Below are 21,952 nucleotides of genomic sequence, written 5' to 3'. Positions count from 1 at the left end.
CGCCAAGATGTGATACGTCCTTGCTCCAGAGCTAGAGAACAAGTTAATTCAGCAGCCAGTAGCTTTTTACACAGCTTATGTGTTACAGCTTAAGCATGTCCTACGGCATAAACGTTTTATTTTTAAGTCTCAAAGCATCCTGGTTACTTGACACGCCGCAGCGTCTTTAATGCACAGAAGAGCTGAACTATACTCGATTAGGTCTGGGAGCAGTTAAAAATCATAAGTATCTGAGGGGACCAGGAGTATTTTGTTAGAGGCACTTACAACAAGCTGACGCACTTCTGCCAAATAAAGCACATTGTTCATTGGATTTACCCCGTTGTGCACGGCCATTATTACTGTGGTGAGTCTATTAAATCTCTCTATTTTGTGCTTTCTGTCGCTAGAGGTGGGAAACATTTCTGTAATGAAACCAGGGAAAACTTGTTTCATTGCCAGCCTGGAACTCGGGCCAACTTCGTAGAGGTTCACAATCCTTTCAAACAAAAGTGGACAGAAATTCCAGCAAGCGAAGCTGAGATTTTGGATGGCTTGAGATCCTGAGCCAGACAATGCTTCATGGCGATAGATAAGCTTTGTTTTGTTCAAAAAAAGATTTAAGAATATCCTGCTGCCTCCCCTTCTTGAACCAGACTGCTGCTCTGTCCCCAGCCACACCCTGGTGTTTGGTCTCTCTGCAGTGTGACTTCTCCTCCCACCTGGTACAAATTTGCAGGAGAATAAAAAGGATCTGTAGAGCCAGTAGCCCTGAGGAAGGCAAAGCACGTGCTACCAGTGGCAGTATCAGGCCCACAACACGCCCTGAGACCACTAGGACACACCTGGGATATATGGCAGCTGAGTCACCTGGAGGGCAGAGCGGTCAGAAGGCCTGGATGTGGACTGAGGTCTTTGCGTGTTGGGTCACTGGTGTCTTAATAACACCACTACAACAAGACCTTGTCATATGTAGTCTTACATGTCAAGTGCTTCTTTCTTGCCATTTAGAAATAGCCATATTTAGAAATAGCCATTTCTAAAGGAACAAAAGAGGTATGATGCTCCAGTGGTCTACTTTGGCACTAAAACTGGATGTAGACCCTAACTGCATTCTATTGCAATACAAGGTTTCACTCACATTTAAACGCCTTCATAAACTGGCATAACAGAATGGAATAGTTCAGTTGGAAGGGACCATCCAGTCCTACTGCCTGACAATTTCAGGGCTAACCAAAAGTTAAAACATGTTCTTGAGGGCATTATCCGAATGCCTTTTGAACATTGACTGGCATGGGGGATCAACCACCTCTCTAGGAAGCCAGTTCTAGTTACCACCCTCATGGTAAAGACATTTTTCCTAGTGTCCTGTCCGAACTTCCCCTGGTGCAGCTTTGTGCCGTTCCTACACTTCCTATCATTGATTACAAGGAAGAAAAAAATGACACCTTCCTCTCCACTTCCCCTCCTCAGGAGGTTGTAGAGAGATTTTTGGATGATTTAATTTTGGAATTGCTTTTCCAATGCTAAAATAGATTTTCAGTTTTCGTTTAAAGCTTTTTTTTTTTCTTTAGTTTTTGTCACAATCTATACTCAATTATATGCACGCACCCACTAAGATATTTTAAATTATGTAAGAATATTTTTCTTCAAAAAAATGTTGTAATTTTTGATTTTGCACTGATTCAGAACGAAGTCTGTATGAAAACTTCAATTCTTTGTGCACTAAATTTCAACCCCTTCTACAGTTGTATTACTTCGTTTCCTTAGTTGGCTCCTCAGGAGTGCCTAACAGTCATTTCTTCTTATGACTCACCAGAAAGAGACCATTAACAATAATCATTTTCAGCCTACTCATATGAAGAAGGAAAGAAAGGTCCTTCTTTGTTTTATCTGCATGTGTGACCAGGAGAAGGAGCAGGAAAAATGTGTGCCAGGTGGAAAAGGATGTCACAAGATATAGGCAAGGTTGCAGCAGCAATGCACCTTCACTGAACAGCAGACCATAACTGCATTACTCCGGTTTCACATTTGAAGCAAGGATGTTTTAACATGAGTATAAAGCCTCTGATAATTGGTTGACTAAGTGCCCGAACATTTTTACCACTATTATGCCTTCAGTTTTATTAAACAGCACTTACCATATATCAATGAAAAATTCATTGGTCTTTCATTACTGAACGAATCATTGAAAAATCATTGCAATGAAGGTTAACTTTACTTTGGCTTCCTGAAATGACATGGTACTTGCTAGCTAATTAACAGATATTTTTATGGCCTTCATTTGGCTGGAGAAGCAAACTGTCAAAGAATTCAGCACAGCCCCACCACAGCTGATTTTAGACTTACGGGAGCTTTGAACAAAGAAGGTGTGTTTCAGCTCTTCCTTCCCACCCACAGCGGATGGCTTACACGGGTTAATAATTTAGCCCAGCGGAAACTTATCCCCACAAGCCAAAGGCAGCTGCATTGAACATTATCCTCTAAGATCAATTTTGTTACCCAGAAGAACATTTTCTACCTGCTGGATAGTTGCAACATACCTGTAGCTCCCAAACCACGTATCATGACCTGGCCTTTGCCTCTAAAGGCACCAAAACATTTCCCCTTCCCTCCCCCAGAAACACTTGTTCCCAGACAGAAATACTTAGCAAAAAATACTCACTTTCCATTGCCGCCCCAAGGTGAGGGGGCCTGTGAGGCTTTTGAAGAGTTCTGTAAGTACAAAACCAAAAGGTAAATAAAGGAGATGTAAGATGAACTACATGAATACTGATGACTAAAGGTTCAACACTCCCTGTTTTAGTTGGAAGAGCTGCAGTGCATGTAGCAGAACAGCAGCCCTGCACATCACTCTCATAATTAAACGGCTGGTGGGTGAGGTAGGTTCCAACCAGCAGCATAAGTCACTTGATGAAAGAGGGAATACAGCAAAGTCCTGGTAAAATCAGAGTTTACAAAGAATTAGTTTAATTACCACTTAAACTTATTCTACAAAGTCAGCTCTTCAGAGTGCAAATGACTCCTTATCTTTAAGAGGACCTGCAATTTTTAATCAGAAACAAAAAGAGTTCTTGTAGATGCCTTACCAAAATGCAATTCCCCCAAGGTACAAGGGAAGGTGGCTTGGGATTCAGATAGAAATAAAACTTATAAGTAAGGATCTGCTTGAATGCTCTTATTTTTATGTATTTTATTTGCACAAATGGACTTGCCTTACCTGCTTACTCTATTGGCCTTTCACATCTGTGTAGCACCTTGTACAACCCAGTACAAAGACTGCCCAGCAACAACAAAGCACAGATTTTTTCCAGTCTTGCTCAGACTGGATAGTATCTATTCTAGTTTCTGTAAAAAGCGGTAGGATCAGGGCTGAAGCTATCTGTGTGTGCTCTCTGAAAACAATCACTCTGAGCTCCCTTGCAAAGAAGTCAGCACACAGTAAAAATTCAATCAAATTTTACAAGTTCTCTGCAAGTAATACAAGTATTACTGTTATTATTACAAGATTCATTTGATTACTATAATCACGATGTTGCACATGAGGCACGGAGATCCAGTGGAGCACAGAGCAGACAAGGGACATACAGCTGACTGTGACAGCAAAATCCTATGCTCGACTTCTAAAACATAGCTGAATTTGCCAAACAGGATTAACCAAAGCAGAAAACACTGCCCAAACCATAACACTGGCCATGGTTATATGTTCCTGTACAGCATGCCACTGTGTTTTATGAAAGATGTGAGCATGAACTGGAACGTTCTGTACTACAGAGCACATGTACTGTGTTTTTGCCACCCACTCATACGTAGGAAAGAGGGAGATGCTAAACTCCCTTGGAAAGCCTTCAGAGATGAAGCAGCAGCTTTGAGATTAGTTTCTACTGTCTGGGGATTGTTCCCGACAGTGTCTGGAGAGAGTATCTCAAGACTAGATCTTGATGGGAGGTAGTTATTTGACAACTAGAATGTTTGAAATATTTTTGCTGAGGACTAGTGACAACACATTTTCAAAAACGTTAAACATCTTCCTGAAATTCATAGATGGAATGAATAAAAGGATGTCACTTTTGCTGATTTTAAAAAGTTTGATTTCAATTTTAAACATTTATCTTTTTGGTTATATTATAATTCAAGTTCTCTTTAAATTTCAAAATTATTTTTTATGATTAAAAGTTTATTTTCTGTTTTGAAATGTCAAAAATAACAATTTGAGACTTTTAATTGGAAATTAATCAGAACCAGTTCTGTCCCCAAATGGTTTCAATTTGGACAAAGTGGCATCTATGAGGAAAAATATGAAAAACAATTATATAAAAATACTCCTCTCCAGCTTTGCTATAAACAGTGGGTTGCTTTTCACAATTAAAATTGTGCAAAACTTTGAATAACAACTCTATTAAAATAGTTAATCCATTTAATTTGTATTACAGATTCTTGCCAGTGAACAGAGAACATTGTGCAGCAATACAAAACTAATACATAGTTAATAGCTCCCATTCTTGTCTTTGCTGCTTGGATGTCTTCCCTACAAAAAGGTCTTGAACATATAATCTATATAAATGCAAACACTATTTCTAGCAAATGAGTTACAGTGGCCCATAGCATATGCACAGTAACATTAGCTGAAATATTCAGCTTCAACTGGAAAGCCCCAAATCAGCTTTTTTGGTATGTCTATTTTATTACTTTTTTTTTTCCCCTCTTATTTTCATTTACATTAAAACATTTTCTCCATGCAGATGCAGTAAAATGGTCTTATGCTGAGAGTAATAATATGTTCTTCATTGCACATATACTCTTTTCTTTGCACAGCTAGAGAAAGAAAAGGGGCTTTAAGGGAACAGAAAATCACCCCACTTTTTTTTTTTTTCTTTTTAAAGAAATCATTGCTTTCTGCAGATAAAGTTTATCAAATGATTTATCTAATAATCATTTTTGTAAGAGACAGCCTATACCCATCCTGGATAAAAGCTGAAGTGGAAGGAATGCACTTCGTGAAAATGCTGAGGCTATAAATGTGTCTCGTTGAAATTTTATTGTGCAAATCCCTGACTGAAAACTCACTGAAGACAACAGAACTCCTAGTGACTTCAGGACATCTTCAATTTAAGCAGAAGATGAGGAGAAATATTACTGAAGTTACAGACATACACACACACAGAGAATAACAGTGAAGTCAGGGCTGAATGGTGGTTCCTAGCATGATCATGCTGGAGTTTTACAACAGAATAACCATTTTATGACCATTTGAATGAAAGTATTAAAACTGCAGTGGTGGAAGTTTTAGTGGTTTGCAATACTAATATGTCGTAACCTGGGCGAAATTCAAAGAGGCTGAAAAAAAACAACAAAAACAACAAAAGAGACAGGTGGGCTGTCATACCTGGACAATTACATAATTACAGGATAATATGTAGTAATCAATTACAAGAATTAATGCATGCTTCAAACAACTAGTAAAATATAAATATCAAAACCTTGGGAGAACTGAAGAAAGCTTCTGTTCTCCCAAATTAGAGAACGTGAGAACTTGCTCTTACACTGGATAAACAGCATTTGACAAGATAAAGGAAAACATCACTGAGTCATAACAGTCACTTGGTCTCCACTCTTTCAAGGCAAAGGAAAACTTTTAAGATTTACATAAGGTTATCTGAAGTTCTCCAGAAATAAAAGGAGAGTGCTAAAGGCAGATCCTACTGAGCCTAAGTTGCAAGGCGGCAAGCAGACTTATGCTGGAGATAGCTGAAGTCAGTTAAAAAAGAGCCTGAAGAATCTGTGAGTGTGCAATAAGATTCAGCTTATCTAGCTGAATTTAAATCTAAATTTAACTAAGTAAAGCCTAAATAATTGCTTTATTATGGTTCATTGGGGGTCAGTTCATAATCACTTACACATTGAAATCTTGAAAGAATCATTTTCCTTTACAGGAACTTGTATAAACATTACATGGCGTTGAGAACAATGTTATTTTAGTAGAGTTGCTGAGCATGGTCTTTCGAATCAAGTGACTAATCCAAAAATCCCCCAAATCACTTCTGTCCCCACTCCCTGTAAGCCATCCGGCCTGCATTTCCCAGGGGAGAGGTTAAATGCAGGACTTCCGAGCCATGCAGTTATACTTGTGAGAGCTCTCACTGCTGGTGTGAATTTCATTTCACATCAATAAATTAAACAGAATAAAGATTACCTTAAAATATTCCATCAGAGATCTGGAGTACTTCATAGCATGGTCCTTCTTTAGTTTAAACATTCTCAAGTAGAGAAGCGATAAGCATCGGTAGCTGTGGTAATTAGGAAAGGATTATGTTAATTCCATTGCTTAATGAAACCTCTGAACTGAAAAAGAAAAGCTGACCTATATTTTGCAGTTTCTGTTCTAAGGTTAGATTTTGAAACATATGCAAATGGAGAAAAATAAAAAAAAAATGGTCAAGAGTATTAAAATCCCATCTTGATAAGAGTATAAATTAGAAGAATAAATGTTTAGTCAGCTGCTGAAGAAATCCATTAGTTATCCTTTAATAGTTTAATGGAAAACAAGAATAATGATCTTCTGTAAGCTGCTTAAGTAATTCAGTACTTTTAAAGTCCTCCTTAAGATTTTAGCTGCTTCTCATTGTCGCAGTGGGACTTACCATAAAACTGCTAGTTTCTTGTCCCCTTCTGTGGCAGAAGAGCCTGTGAAATTCTTGAGTCTCATTGCATACCTTGTCAGAAAGGTAAAGTGAAAAGAAATGTGTAAGATCTTTCTGACATTACTGGTGATACACTGAAAAAATAACAGCTACACATAGATATACTTCTCCAACCACAATGGGTAATGATCACATTGTTCCATAACAGTAGGACGATGTAAAATTCACCAGAAAGCACCATGTAAAATCTGGTGGGCTAAAGTAAATCGCGAACCCATTTGCAGGGCCAACAAGGTGACTTGTTCTTGAGCATGTTAGTCGTGTTATATGTAGCCATCTGGGCTGAGCCCTGCAAACAGTACTGATGAGCGCTGGACAGAAGCTTTAGATCTTGGCCCGATATGTACTGAAGAGTAGAGTAATGTGTAACAAGGTTTTACATGTAATACTTTGGCCTTGAGTAATACCTTCAACATCCTTCTCATATATACTTTTTCAAAGCTTTTAATATATTTTATATAGAAAATGGTTTTAAATACGGGAAAGGTCATGTTTACAGCTTTTTAAGTTCTTAGGTCCATGACTTTGAGTCTTGTATACTTTGTATCCCCTCTCTATTGAACTGATGCTGTCCGGCATTTGTATGTTCAAAGATTGAGTATTTCTACCTTCTCACTCTCTCATTCTTTTGTCTTTAACTGAGCACACTTCATGCCATGCATTTAGTCTCTTGAAAATCAATTCATCACATAAAATCATTGTTCTGAGCCCTAATGCAATTTCACAGGTACTTGTGTTAGAATAAGTAATAGGGTTCAGCGTTGCGTAAGAAAGTTTTAAGGTATCCAGGCAGTCTTGATGAGTTCTCATTTACAAGGAGGTAATGGAGTGCAGGCAAGCTGTTCTGCTCTCACGGTGCCTTCCTCCCACTACCCCCATCATCAGCTCCCAGCCTGCAGCTGGAGCACAGCACCTGATGTGCTTCCTTCATGTCCTCTCTCACCTGCTCTTTGGTATTGTTATTTCAGTCATACTCAATGTGTCTGATCAAACACAACGATGTATTTCTCTTTGGGATTTTCAGTATTATGTTAGGGATTTTAGAGTTACCATTAACCTAAACACCTTTGAATGTCACATCTCTGATATGCCCAATATCTTTGATGCTCCTCTTTCTTTGACATGGCTAATGCAAAAGGGAAAAAATGGGCCTCTGACAGAGGGGGGAGTTACTGTTTCATAGCCCACAGTAAAAATCTGTTAACATTAAGAGCCACATTAAGAAAGCTGCATGCTTTGCTTGTACATTCATGAATTGTACATACGAGAATTGTGTATTTGTCCACAGAGTTTATTGAACCCTTACCAGCCTGCTGCTCACCCAGGCAGTCACCTTTTTTCCATGTCTAACCACTGATGGCAATGGTCAAAATCAGTTAATGTTATCAGTTAAATGGCCAAATCAGTGTCTCACTGGCTGCCTATGAGATTCTGCATACAAGAATTTGTAAATTAAGCTCTACCTTTGATGGTAGGCGGCGGAGTTAATCTCACCTGAATGGAGCTAGAAAAGGTCTACTCTAAAAAAATTGTCCAGATTCCTGCATAGTCCAAAGCAGTTCAAAAAGCAATTCAGAAATAATTCAGGTGCTGCTTCCACGCCAAGATCCATCTATCATGTAGCCCACAGAAGGACTGTGCTGATACAGGAGCTACCAGGAACCCCTTGAACTGGCTGAGGGCCAGTTGCTCCAAGGTGCAGTTGTGGATGGACTCATCTGACTCCATCCAACACCGGCACTGTAGGTGGAGAAAAGCTGCAGGGATCATCCCTTTGTGAGCTACTCCTAGGGCTGCTGCTCTCTGAGTTAAGTGGCACACGTGTTGCAGCTCTCAAATGAAGATTTTCCGTCCATCCACTTCTGAATAGACAGACTGCTGGACTGAGTAACAAGATTTTCAACTGTGCTGTGTGGTTTTCTTAAAAAATAAAAATAAACATGGTTTTCCATGAAGAAGCACTCACTTTAAAGAATATTCCTACAGTTTACCATGCCATATGACTGTAGTTGTGTAGATCAGCACACGAAGTATTGAGCTATCTGCTGCTAGAGTGCATAAAGAGTTTCAGCACCATGAAGCAGATTTTCTTAATTCCACTGCTCTTGAGGGTTTAACTTGGATCTAAATGTTGAGTGAACATCAGTTTTTGTTGAATAATCTCTTTAGACTTTCTTCTTCTTAAAGAAGTGTAGGATGTTAAAATATGTTTTTAAATATTTAACAGGAGTATTATTTACCTGAGAGTAAGAGCTTCTTCAGATTTGATACATTTTATTATGTAAATACCTACTTATTCAAAATGTAAAACATGTATTATTTTTGGCAGTCTTTAATAGCTAATCTGGCATATTAAAATCCTGTACATCAAAAAACCCCACCTTTGTCCTATTAAAAAACAAACATTTACAGGTCTGATTTGCTTCCTTTTCTTCCTCTTGTGTATACTGCCAGTAATTACACCAACTTACCGATGATATTCCCAGCATACACTGGGGAAAGCAAAGATGTGTCACACTGAAGAAAAATCCTGTTGTTCTACTTACATGTAAATTTAATCCTGCTTGATTTCACTTTGGTAATTTGTGCAAGTAAAGCAAACAAAACCTTAGTTACTCAGGAGACCATCATTTCCACGGAGCCCACGCTATGAAATAGCTACAGGTAACAGTAGCAGATTTCCAAATACTGATTCAGGTGTTTTATTAGTAAGTAAAGGCTCATTCGTCCGTATTCTAGCCTACAAGTCTACAAAACTGTATTAAAACTAATTCAGCTGTTTAGCACTCTTTTATCATTGAAAAGTATACTTATTTAACACAATACATGCACAAAGCTTCATCTTTGACTATGATCTTAAGTGCCAGGCTTCAGAGCTTTTTTTAACAGCCAAGTTATAAACCTCTAAAAACAGGGTTTGTAATAGAAATCCTGATAGACTCATTTAATGTTTTGAATTATAAAACTACACCTTTTAAAAGACAAGTGTCATTGCCAAACAGTGAAATTACTATACTTTACTTCCACCCACTACATTTCAATTTTAATTTTATGAATATTGCAAATTATAACACTCACATTATAACCTCTAAAGGGGATAATTTATAAAAGCAGTGTCCATCAATTATAAATTTTCCATGACATTAATAAAATGGCAAGAACTAATTATGATGACTTTTGAGATGAAGATGCCTTGGACAAATCATTAATACGTTGAAACGATATTTTTTAAAACATAGCAGGTTCTAATTATGACTGAAATGAGATTATGAAAATGATCACAGAAAGGACATTAACCTGATGAGTTCCACAGTCTCCGAGTACATGGTGTATGGAGATTTAGCTTCTAATGGATCTCGCTCCATAGCGTTCCCGCACTCGATGAAGGAGAGGGCAGCATCAGCATAATTCACTGCTTTGCCAAACTTCTCCAGCTGAAATGGGAATGACACAATCAAGAAAATCCTTCAGCTTTAATTTCTAGGTAGACAGATCATAATACAAAGCAACACGAGCATTAGGATGAAAGCAAAGTGATGCCACTAGGTAAGGGTGAATTACACACAGAAATTAAAGCAAGGTCTATATTTTTGCAAAATCTTTTCAGGTAATACATGGCCAGGCAGTGCACAGAGGAAAGTCAATTGACATCCATGGATTTACACAGGCAATGAAGGACACTCAGCATGTTTGAACAAATCCATATTGCTCTTCAATATACGAAGTAAGTTTGCATGCTGCTATGCAAGGGTTAAGTAACAACTCCATGCCATATGTCAGATGTCACTCCCTGTGGTGATTGCTGACAAAAAAAAAAAATCTCATCACTTATGTGATGATTGAAAGAGAGGAAGGAAAAAAAAAAGGAAAAAATATAGCTCTGCTAAATATTTTATTTTACTAGGATTTTATTGCGAAAGGTTTTAGCCCTCATAATGGTTGTGATTAAACTGACTTAGACATACTGATTTCTTTTTTATGTGTAATGAATATTATATATGACATTTTTATAGGAAGTATTTTATAATAGTATTTAACATTTTCAATTTTTGATAGCTGGATTCTACTAATGTGGCATTTGATATAAGAGATCCAATATACTTTAAGTCATTTAAAGTTTTCTTTGGATGTCTTTATCAAAATATTTTGATGCATCTGCATATGTTTTCCATTCACAAAAATGGAAGCCTATCCTAGCAATATATTAAGCAGAACATTTAATATTGGTTCAAGGTAACAGTATATTTGGCTTTGTGGCCACTCCAAAGCTGTCCTTATAACTAGTTCCCTCTGCATTCCTGGAAGGTTTTAATTTCAAGTTCTGCTCTTTCACACTGATTATGTACAAAGTCTTTGTACAACTGATGGGTATTACCTGAACGATCACAAAAGGGGAAATATTTTTATGTTTTCCCTGTACTCTGCTGGCTACTACTCAGCATATACTTCAAATTCCTTGCTTCAGGTCTTCCAAAGAACACTTCATGTAGTACAAAAAAAGGAAGTTGACTGTGAACAGATTTAGTATGGGCGTACACTGTGAACCAGAAATGGGATTTCACCCTGCCGTTTGCTCTATACTGACTCCAATGGAGTAGGTGGAATTACTCCAGCCCATCCCAGCACAGCTGGGAACAGAGCAAAGTCTCCAAGATCTCTTCCATATGGTATAGTTAGTGGCCACTGTAAAAAACCTGATGTCCAAATCAGCTGATTCCTCACTGCTGTTCCAGACAAGGACAGGTTTTCACGGGGTCACTCCCATATGATGCAAAATGCCCTGACCTTCACCAGAAATCTCTTTTCCATACAAGCTCAGAAACAGCATCGCCACGCATCTCATTTTCATTTGCTGACATATTCTGAGGTCACGTGCATTATCTTTCCAGCCACTGCCACACATCTTTCAGTTCTGTGTGATCTTTGCCATGTCAGCACCGAGTAACCAAAAGAAATTGTTTCCTTAGAGCAAATAACACTACGGGTTTGCACAGCAAATGTGCTACATGGAGATAATTTGTGTGCAGCTGTATGGGGGTGGGGAGTTGAGACCTAAATACCAGAGAGGAAAAAAAAAAACAAAACAGATAGCTTGTTCACGGGTATTTACGTCTGCCAACAAGTTGTGTCGTAGTGGATGGCCTCACGTTCCCGTAAGAGCACTTGGGGTGTCAAACTGCTAGTGACAGAAAAGGCCGGGCTGCAGGCAGCAGCATGATGTGCCGTGCCTGCTCCTCTTAGTTCTGCTTGAGAAACACCACTAATTCCACGAGGCATAGGCAAAGGTAAGAGAATGGAAGACAGGTCAACACTTTCTGAGTGAATCAGGCTGTGGAGGGAAGCGGATTGACATAGCGCGTTGACATCACCAGGAGCCTGAACCTGTAAATATTTGCTAGCGTGGAGCAGGCAGCCCCATGCCAGAGCCACGTGTGCTTTCTCTAAAGGTCAGCCAGCTGCAGGAGGTGTTGTCAGTCTGCCTCTGCCAGCCTTCCCCATGTGCAGACACCAGGGCTCCGACTGAATACGCTCTGAGCTGCTCAGTAGGGATCGGTGTGGGCCACCTCCTGCAAATGGGCGTGTTGGGAGGAACAGCTGATACCTTGGTGACCTCAAGCAGGTAGCTTGGCACATTAACTCTCCTCTACTCCTTCAGCCCATCAGAGAGCAGAAGGGAGAGCAATCTTCCTTTAATTTTTGAAACATAGCACGCAGTTGTTTTCTTTTTTTGACAAACACTTCTTCCCAGCTACAAAAATCTCTGCTGTGGAATGACATAATGTGCATACACAAAACCTCCAAATAATAAAGTGAGAGGTGAATAATCACCCAAATTACAACAGAAAAAGAATTGGAGGGGTGAAATGAATAGCCACACTCTGTTTTAGATGTCTTGGTTTAAATAAATAGGTGAGCCAAGCTCCACTTAGCCTGCATAAATGAGCTGTTGTTCTGCACTTTGTGAAGCATAGAGGAGCAAAGCTCTTATTGCAAAACAAGTGGCCATTAAAGGCACTTCAGCACTAGCAATATCTTGGATTGAATAAACTATGACAGAACTACAATCTGGCAGATAAGGTAGTTCTATCAAAACCCTTTGCAAAATTAGGTCAATCTTACTGGAATTTCATCTGGGCCAAAATGAGAGAAAAATCTTTCCCAGCATTGAATTACCTCACTGCAAGATTTTTTGGGAAAAAAAAAAAAAAGCCTGTCGAGTCTTTATTTACCAGCCTAATAGCATGCAATAAAAATGAATGCATCATTTAAAAATCAATTCCTGTAAATTTTAAACAATTGGATTTGAAATATCAAATAGTTTTGCCCATGATAATGGGGTGGAGGGTGATTTGTCTTTCTTAGCTTTCTGTTACAGAGTATTTCAACACTTTTGGTTTGGGCTCAAAGTGAGTATGAAGACAAATTTCAAAAACACATAATCTTTTAGATATTATTTTACATCCTTTGCACACAGCATGACTGTTGCTTCTCCCCAGAAGAGATACCAGATATTGCAAAAAGTTTCTTTTTTGGGGGAATGACACATTAAAGTCTAGGAATGGTGCTCTGGCTTTGGCCTGATGGTCAAATGGTTGCAGACAGTTTGTTTATAGAGTTCAGTCTGAAACATACTTCAGTCAATAGCAGAGTTCCTCTTGGTTTCTGAGGCTTTAGATGAGACTCAAAATACACATTTCTGTAATACTCAGCTCCATAGTGGAAAAGGACAAAAAAGCCTTGAAATCTTACCAATGCGTCTGCTTTATGCTTTAGCTTCTTAGCCTCTTGCATGTAATAATCTGCGTTGTGGAGCCTTAAGAGACAGAATCAATTATTTCAAGTCTTTGTTTTCATACAGTTGGACAGACATTGTTTGAGAAAAATGCTGACTGCTTCCAAGAACAATTTAGATATATACACACCACTTAGATATATACACCCTCTTTCAATATTAACCTGATATTAATCTGAAGTTACTGTATGCAAAGTTTTGATGGGTGACCTGAATGCAAAATAACTAGCTGTGAAAACTGGCCACCCACAGGAGCCATTCACAAGTGCTGAACAGAGGAAAAGGAAAAATAGTTTAAATTAATTAAAAAAAATGAAGAAGAATTACTGTGAGCCAACATTCATGATCTGAAAACATTTATCAACAGAGACTTCATTAATCAGTGACAACAGTTCATTTGTAAAGATTAAAACTGTATGTGCCATTGTGCAGCACTATCCACGCAGGTGCCCAGTGCTAGCATTAAAAACCAAAGATAAGCTCTTTCACTGGGAGCTCTACTTGTATGAAAATCCTAAGTATCTAACATGCAACTAGCACAGAGAGATCCAATAGTACTTACACATCATCAAATGTAATTTTAGGTCTTCTGGGCTCAGAATTCCCATTAGAAAGAGTTGGCATTGCAGACCAGATGTCTGTTTCTAGATGGCTGGTATCAAGAAGAGCATTGGCTGTTGGTGCATTGTGGGATTCTTCCTCCTAGAAAAAAGGAGTGCAGTTAATTCTTCATAATTCAAAACATATAGACACATAAAAAAACTAAGGTGCAAAGTAGCATGCATATGTAGCCAACTACATCCTGGAAACCTCATGAAACCACCTTCCATCCTTTCTAATGAGCCTATTAGATTAAGTAAGCATTATGACTTCACCACTGACTCCTCGCCTGAACTCACTTCCCTACACTCCAAGGTGAAAGCCAGCCTGTGTAACACAGTACTTCTGACTGAAGGCACTTATTAAAGCCAGCATGGGGAAATCTAATGCAGAAGGGCTGGATGTAAATGACTTCATTTGAGGTGGATCACACTATTGTCACCTTTTTCTATAGAATTAGTAGGTAACTGCAAGGTGTCTGTAAAGTCTGCTCAGTTTTGAGCAAGGAGTAGTTTCCTCACCCTTGTTACGCAGAACATGGAGAAGAATGGAAAGCAGAAGTCAAGAGTTGTGACTCTGTATTGATTAAAAATAGAAGCATAACAGAAGCATTTAAATCAGGCAATTGCAACTTTCACGCTATGTCCGCAACCAGATAAACTATATTTAAGATGAATCAGTGAACTAATAAAAGAATTCTAGCTTATTTTAGAAGACAAATATTTTGGGTACCAGGATAATAGATATGCCAAGGATAAATCTGACTGGAGGTGCTGGAAGGGAGAGGAAGTGGCCCTGCTGTTTACATAGCATATTTTATTTGCTGACATACGCAGTTCATTTTGGCATTGATTTCAGTTGAAGGTGTGTGTATTACTCTCGCGGCTTGAAGTGACACAATGGTATCAGAAAGCAACAGGGATGAATGAATAAGGTGAAGCAATTTGTCACCTATGTTCCAATACAACTTTTGAGTTTTACTATTACAGAGCATGGCAACAACCTCTCACAAAGCGTCGAACTGTGAAAAATGGGGCTACACGTGTCCTTTTCTGTGGTTGAATTCTCTTCTTGTCTTTTAATTCTGACAGTGATACTAAAATACAATTCTATCCTAAGTGATATATTTGAAATTCCAGTGGGAGGATTATTTCCTAAAATGGGCCAGAAAACTAAGGTTTCCCTCTTTATTTTTTAAAGAGGATGACCAACTGATGTGAAATTTTACTTTTTTTTTTTTTTTAATCAGTTTGCTATGCAGCTTCTAGCTTTGTCTCTTTTTCATGTATTTTTAGTAAAAAATCATCTGAATCTGGTGAAAGGCAAGAAAGAAAGTACTGTCTATATGAAAATGTTTGGTGGGGACATGGCCCTAACAGAATGGTGTTTTCTGGAGGGAAAAACATTACCACTTACATAATATCTAAAAGTTAGTACAAAATTCATGGAGATTAGGTGCAAATACGCCTTGCTGCTAAAGGCTGGGAGGCTGCAAACCTGCAAGAAGACATTTCTGTGTTGAGTGTGCTATGGCCAGGTATATTTTTGTTAGATTTTTATTTTCTGTTTAGTTTAGGCTACAACATTCAGTATAACTATACTGCTTAATTTTGCCCGATAATTTGTAGTAATGATTCATGTGAAAGATATAAAAATTCTTGACGTTTTATTTGCAAAATGTGCTTGTTGTGTCTACAGAGTTGGGTGAATAATTACAGCCAGTCAGTGGCTGCAAAGGCTTTCTTCTGAGGCTCAGGGACCAGGTGTTTCAGGGAGTGGTACACAACACCAAGTAGGATGCCTAATGCTGACCTAAAAAGCTCTGCAAAGATCTCACTCCTTGCTGCTTTAGAGTGAAACTACATAAGGATTTAAAAATAGATACTGGGAAAAAAAATCAAACAGAAGAAAGCTAAGTTAGTTTTATTTTATCTTGTTCACTTCCAGCAACTGAGGTCTGTTACTTACACAGACTCCTTTGGGGTTAGAAGAGGATTTATTTTCATTCTTTCTGTGTTTAGAAACAGAAGAGGAAGAGCTGCTGGTCTGAGAGGTGTTTGTGATGTTGGTCTCTTGGCTGAAGGAGCTGTTGTCGCTGCTGTGCCGCCGGTGCACGGGCTCATCCAAGAGGGGGGATAACGGAGGAGGGAACAGCTTCTCTTCTCTTTTCTTTGCCACCTTCTTCACTGAGCTATTGCTGTTCCTGGGACACAGAAAAGAACCAGCTGCATTTCAATCGTGGTTAATCCTCCGCAGCACAAAGCTCTAGATTTTATTTACTGAAAAGCCAGTTCTACCCTCAGATACCAGCCGTGATCCCCCATGTCCTAGAAACAAAGTCAAAAGGAGACAAGACAGACATAAAAGAGCCACCCCTGCCTTTTCGGCCTTTTCAATGGCTGCAGAAACCTCCTACTTTGGAGGACGACTTCCAGTGCATTAGTACAAATTGCACCCACTTTAAATGCTAATTTGAGTCAGTCTTCATTTGAGAGGTCAGCGAGGTTCTGACTCAGCAAAGTGCTGAAAAGTTTTATGCCCAGGGTTAGTTCCTTTGACATCAAGGAGGGCTATTTACGTGTTTAACATTAAGCATTTTTTAAGAGGTGGATTAGGGCCCACATAAGCAACCTTTGCAAAAACACGTAATAGCACATGCCACGTGAACAAAAAAAAATAATTTATAAGTACAAAATGATAACCATAACAATAACAAGATAATAATTATTTGACCTCTAGAATAAAACCAATGTTCAACACTATATTAAAATGATACATTGTAGCTGGCAAAAGCCCTTGAGCAAATATTGGTTGATGAATTGAACGTGATTCAGAAAATGAATGTGGTTTTGACATGAAAGCTCTAGTAATATGATAATCTATTGTCTGTTTTATGTACAGAAATTGTTAGCTGGCTGGAAATGGCAGCTGGGATACACAGTTAAAACAACAAAAAAAACACACGCTAGACCTTTCTCCCCTCAAATCCATCAAGAAAAAAAACACAGCACCCTACCACTGTTTAACATATCAATCTACCGATAGATTTTTATTTTAGGTACTGTTCTAACCCAGTCAATGAAGATAACCTGAATTTTAATCTTTTGTTAGACATATGATATTGCACTATACAATCATTTACTTTTCATGATTATTGACTAAAATTTCAATAGCAAATTAAGTCAACAAGAATTTATGTTTCATTCCTAGTCGCTTTCAGTCAGTGTCAGGAATTATAGATTTACTTTGCAGTAAAGTAGCCGGTGAAAGAGTGCAACCCAGGTTTCCCTGCTCCTCATTCTGGCACCATGCAGTGTAACAGCGCCCTCTCATTCCAGGCCAGCCTCTTTTGCAGTTTCCCCAACAGCATCAATCAATGATCAATGGTCAACAGATCAAACACCTGCTTTGATCATTCCCCTACTTTGGGCCCTTGGTGGTACAAAAATATTTCAGCCTGTTTTCATAACAAAGTGATATCAAACAAAACCCCTGTGTTTCAGGTTTTATAGCTCTTGTACTCAAAACTATTTTAATTCAACTGAAGCAGAGCTAAAAATAACTTCATTCTCTAATGTTAAAGATCCTCAGACTGAAGAAATAAAAGGAGCACAGAATTCATATTGCCTTACAGTAGGACGGGTATGGATGCTGTCCTGTTTGGAAAACACATGGGCCTGAAGATCAAAGGAAAGCAACCAGGTCGGAGGAGACTGGCAGTTCTTTGCGAAGACTGATTTCATGCACATGTGGTCCTGCAAGCATGTCCTCCAAACAGTTCTCACTCAAAGCCCCATCTGTTAGCTTCTTACCACCAAAGGGCATTTTGGAACTGAGACAAGTTACCATAGCTATAGCACAATAACACTCTGAACTTTTTCCAGAGGAAAGTTTTCCAAAGAAAAGCAAGCACTGCCCCAAGAAAGCATGCATGTGTTACTGAGTACAGAGGCAAAGCAGACAATTAATGAAGTGCCCAGGAGCAGAATCCAAACCCTCTGCTTCCCAAGCCAGTGTCCTAAACAGGACTGCCCTGAGCGTGCTATTCAGTGGGTTGTCTAACAAACATGTATGGATGAGAGCACAGAGCTAAGTGCCCCTGCACCAAGAGGGGTGTGGAGCTCTTCCTTTGCCCTGGTACAGCTTTGCAAAGGGAACAGAAACTGAGTCTGGCAGATCTACCTCCAAAGTGTCTGAAGAAAAACTGAAGGTGAGCCATTGGCTAAGTCCACTTTAGGAACCACTAGCGAGATTTCTCCGCACATCTGTGGCTATTTCCAGGGCTAAAACAAGACTCCAGCACTAGCATGGAGTCTGTCACTATGTGGTGAAATTTAAGCATACACAGAGCAATCCAAACAACGTTCCTTGGTTGCTACATGGAGATGGGAAAGCAGTACAAGAAAAAACAGGAAGAAGGCTGCAGGTACCATGGTAGAAGCCTCTTCTCCAACTGAGTGACATTTGTACATTCCAGAAGAGGCATCATATTCAGAGGCCTGACCTCCCTTTTGGGCAGTGTGTGAGACTTTGTCTGTTCACCTCACCTATGGGCTCATGTACAAGATAAAGCAAACAAAGATATAGAAGCCGTTCTGCAGGTGAGAACATGTAACCACAACTGAAAATGCACTTGAGGATATATTTTTTCTGCATAACTAAAATTCAAACCCAACAGCAATACTTAATGGTTATAAGTTCTCTTTTTTCTTTTCTTTTCTTTTCTTTTCTTTTCTTTTCTTTTCTTTTCTTTTCTTTTCTTTTCTTTTCTTTTCTTTTCTTTTCTTTTCTTTTTTCTTTTTTTTCTTTTCTTTTCCTTTCTTTTCCTTTCTTTTTGCTAGTTGCCCACTTAATCCTATACATTTTCACAGGAATTACACTGATAATTTATTTAGCACTGTTACCTTCCTTAGGTTTACACCAAAGCATTTATGTTAACAATAACCTCCGTGAAGTTGTTACCAGCAGTTAACCAGATTGTCACTTTGCTTTGGGCTGTTAATGGGCTAAGAAACTGGTCTTTGATTGCAGTAATCACTAATTTTGAATGAATTTATTACAATAATTACTGAGACTCAATGGTTTAATTGGCTGACATGATTGTTAGTTAAACTATATTTAAAATCTAGGGAGAAAGACAATAAAAGTGGAAGGAAAAAACACAAGCAGAACTGATGGTCTTCTGGCTGCAGGGTTTAATTTTTGTGTCTGAGAAGGCCAATTACCAAGGAACGAGAAGGCTCCCCATCTGCCTTTTTTTTTTTTTTTTTTTTCAGCCTGGTTTCTTTTAGGGCAGAAAGCAAGCAAGCAAGCAAGCAGGCAACAAGACGTAAGTGTGAGGGAATTGCCATCTCCTCTCACATTTCAAGCTGCTTTTTTTTACCCTCTCTTTATCCACTCCTTGTGGTATGCAGTGGTATCTCTGGCCTATTAGTGAGATAAAGCCATTGTCTGTACCGATCACTTGGCTTTCCTTTGCCTCTACTCTCCTGTCCACAATGAACTGCTGCACATTGACAGTGTATCTGATTTTCTGCAGGGGGTTAGCAGGGAAAGGTCACTCCCACATTAGCTTGGACCATATGGCAGCAAGTGAATGAAGCTGAAGTCATTGTCATAGATGTAGAAGGCTGTCTCTGCCTTGAATGAGCTGCAAGGAACGCGGTTGTGACTACCCAAAAGATCAGCTAATATGTTGCCACATACAGGTGCATCTTTAACCAAAGGTCAAACAAAAGCGAAGAGGAAATCTTCAAAACCAGCCAGAAATGTTTGCCTCAGACATACGTCTAGCATGCCTGCTAGACGGCAGGCATGTTTCCCTGGTATGAAATTCAGACTCACAGTTTGCATCAGCACATAACTCTCTGTGTTGTTACAAACTGCCAAATGTTGGCAAATAGAGCTCTGTCTGGACTGGGTCTACCAATCAGGTATTTAGATATAAACGGTATTCAGCAGCACATACAATTAATGCTTAAATTAAAATTGCTCTGGCAAGCAAGTAAAAGCACAAACAATCCTCTGCTGCAAAGTGGGTAGCTGATCTGACAAAAATCTGACTCACAGCAGTGTTTCAAGTTATTACTATGAATTACTTGGGCACAAAACAGTATTGTTTATTTCTTCGTATGCTATGAAATATTAGAAACAGGGAAAATACAGTGATGATTGTTTGAATAAGTATATTTTAAATGTCACATTAGATTTAGGAAAAGGCATGAGACCCAGACTGTGTGAGGGAAGGAACAAGAGAGATAACTGTTTGTACAATGACTACATACAACAGAATGGTTATTTGGTTGGGCAAATGGCCTTTAAGTTCACAACTGACCATTCCAAATTTCTACACTCAAATTGCATACGTAAATCATAGGAACTTGCGGAAATTAGGCATATAACTGCCCATATTAGACATGTAACCCTTTAAAACTCAATTGTGCATCCTCGCTTACTTTATTGAGCCCATACATTTAGGAACAGATTATGAGAGAAAGATATTTAAATGCCGAAACCAAACACAGGCAGCTAGTTGGAGTTGCAAAAACACAGGTGTACCTATCTTCCACTAGTTCCTCCCTGAATGCCTCCAAATTTTAGCCCAGAGATTGTGTTCTTTCTGTCAAAACATTCTTGCACCTATAAAAGAGCCCAGTGAGAGCTTCCGAAGCCTGCCTTGGGGTACTCGGCTTGTCGGCACAGGGACCATGTTCTAACAGGAGAGATCTACCATTCTTCCTGAGAGAGAACATCCACCAGGAGACGTAACACCTTCCTAATGGGTGAACTTCATTGTCAGCTGTAGCTGAATCACCCTTATTTCTCAAAGCCAAAGAGTTCTGAATGAAAATGTAGGACCTTTGGGAGTAAAGAGGGTTTAAATGGCAAAGCCTATCTTTCAACCTTTCACCACTGAAGTGTTATTTTCCCCCCACGCCTTTGAACAGTGCAGAGTTTTAGACTCCCCTTTCTTCTTCCTCCCCTTAAAATTCTACTTAACCCTGTGGAAAACAGAACCACTCCTGAATGCTTAAAAACAACCTGGGGCGGTCCAGAAATGTGTTGTCACACAGTTCAGTCAGCTCCCTAATCTTCTGGGAAATACATTGATCTATGTTCAGATGCATATCAGTGGGAGCTGAAGACCTGAATTATCAAATAATATTGCATTTGTATCAAATGAACTCAGAAGACACCAATAATAAAGGTAGTATGATGCAGGTCTCTGCAGTTGAAAAGCAGTCAGAAAATTTTGTTTCAAAACTTGAGGAAGGTGAGAGGAAAAGATACCATATAGAAATAACTATTGATGGACACAATTATATTTTAACAGAGAATACCAAAGGCTTGAAAGCTCTGAAGAATCAAATTAATGACCTGGAAAACAAGCTCAAATTAAGAAACATCAGGTTGGGGGTGGATCCTTTGGGCTTGCTGAAGACAAGATTTGAAAGATTTTTTAATGGATTGTGGAGGTGTTGTGGATGGCTAATCCTTGATTCTCTCTGCAATATCTCTCTACTCACTGTATTTCTAGCAATGACAATCAAGCAACACCCATCATGATGTTTATCAAATGTGCAACATATTATCCATCACACTGTAACTTCCAAATCATCTGCCTTTTCCAGAGTCAAACTCTGATCTTCTCAGTGGTATAATGAGGGGTTAGCTCAAGGACTGAAGTCCTTCTGTAATTACACCAGCACAAATAAATGCTCAACCTTCTTTATGGATTTGAAAATCTGTGTACTATTTCATATATGATTTTTGAGCTTTATCTGAATTTAGATACTAATACAATCAAATTGTTTTCAGAAGCGCATTGAGCATTTGATTCTTTGCTTGTCCTACTGCGAAGCAGAAAGCAGTGCCTCAT

General features: G+C 38.9%; 1 protein-coding gene across 14 annotated transcripts in view; it reads right to left on the bottom strand.

Annotated features, from left to right (window-relative positions):
- The window catches only part of AFF2 (AF4/FMR2 family member 2), a 328,163-nt gene that overhangs the window by 6,431 nt on the left and 299,780 nt on the right, over positions 1-21,952 (bottom strand). For all 14 annotated transcript variants that reach the window (XM_040572852.1, XM_040572853.1, XM_040572851.1 and 11 more), the window contains 7 exons: positions 16,042-16,276; positions 14,036-14,175; positions 13,431-13,494; positions 9,978-10,114; positions 6,621-6,692; positions 6,173-6,266; positions 2,645-2,694 (listed from right to left, as the gene is read on the bottom strand). In XM_040572852.1, coding sequence (XP_040428786.1) covers positions 2,645-2,694; positions 6,173-6,266; positions 6,621-6,692; positions 9,978-10,114; positions 13,431-13,494; positions 14,036-14,175; positions 16,042-16,276 — 792 coding nt within the window. The remainder of the gene's footprint in view (positions 1-2,644; positions 2,695-6,172; positions 6,267-6,620; positions 6,693-9,977; positions 10,115-13,430; positions 13,495-14,035; positions 14,176-16,041; positions 16,277-21,952) is intronic.

Source organism: Cygnus olor, chromosome 13 (genome assembly GCF_009769625.2).
Source record: "Cygnus olor isolate bCygOlo1 chromosome 13, bCygOlo1.pri.v2, whole genome shotgun sequence".
NCBI lineage: Eukaryota > Metazoa > Chordata > Aves > Anseriformes > Anatidae > Cygnus > Cygnus olor.
The sequence above is the reverse complement of the archived record's forward strand: the minus strand, read 5'-3'. Positions and strand labels throughout refer to the sequence as shown.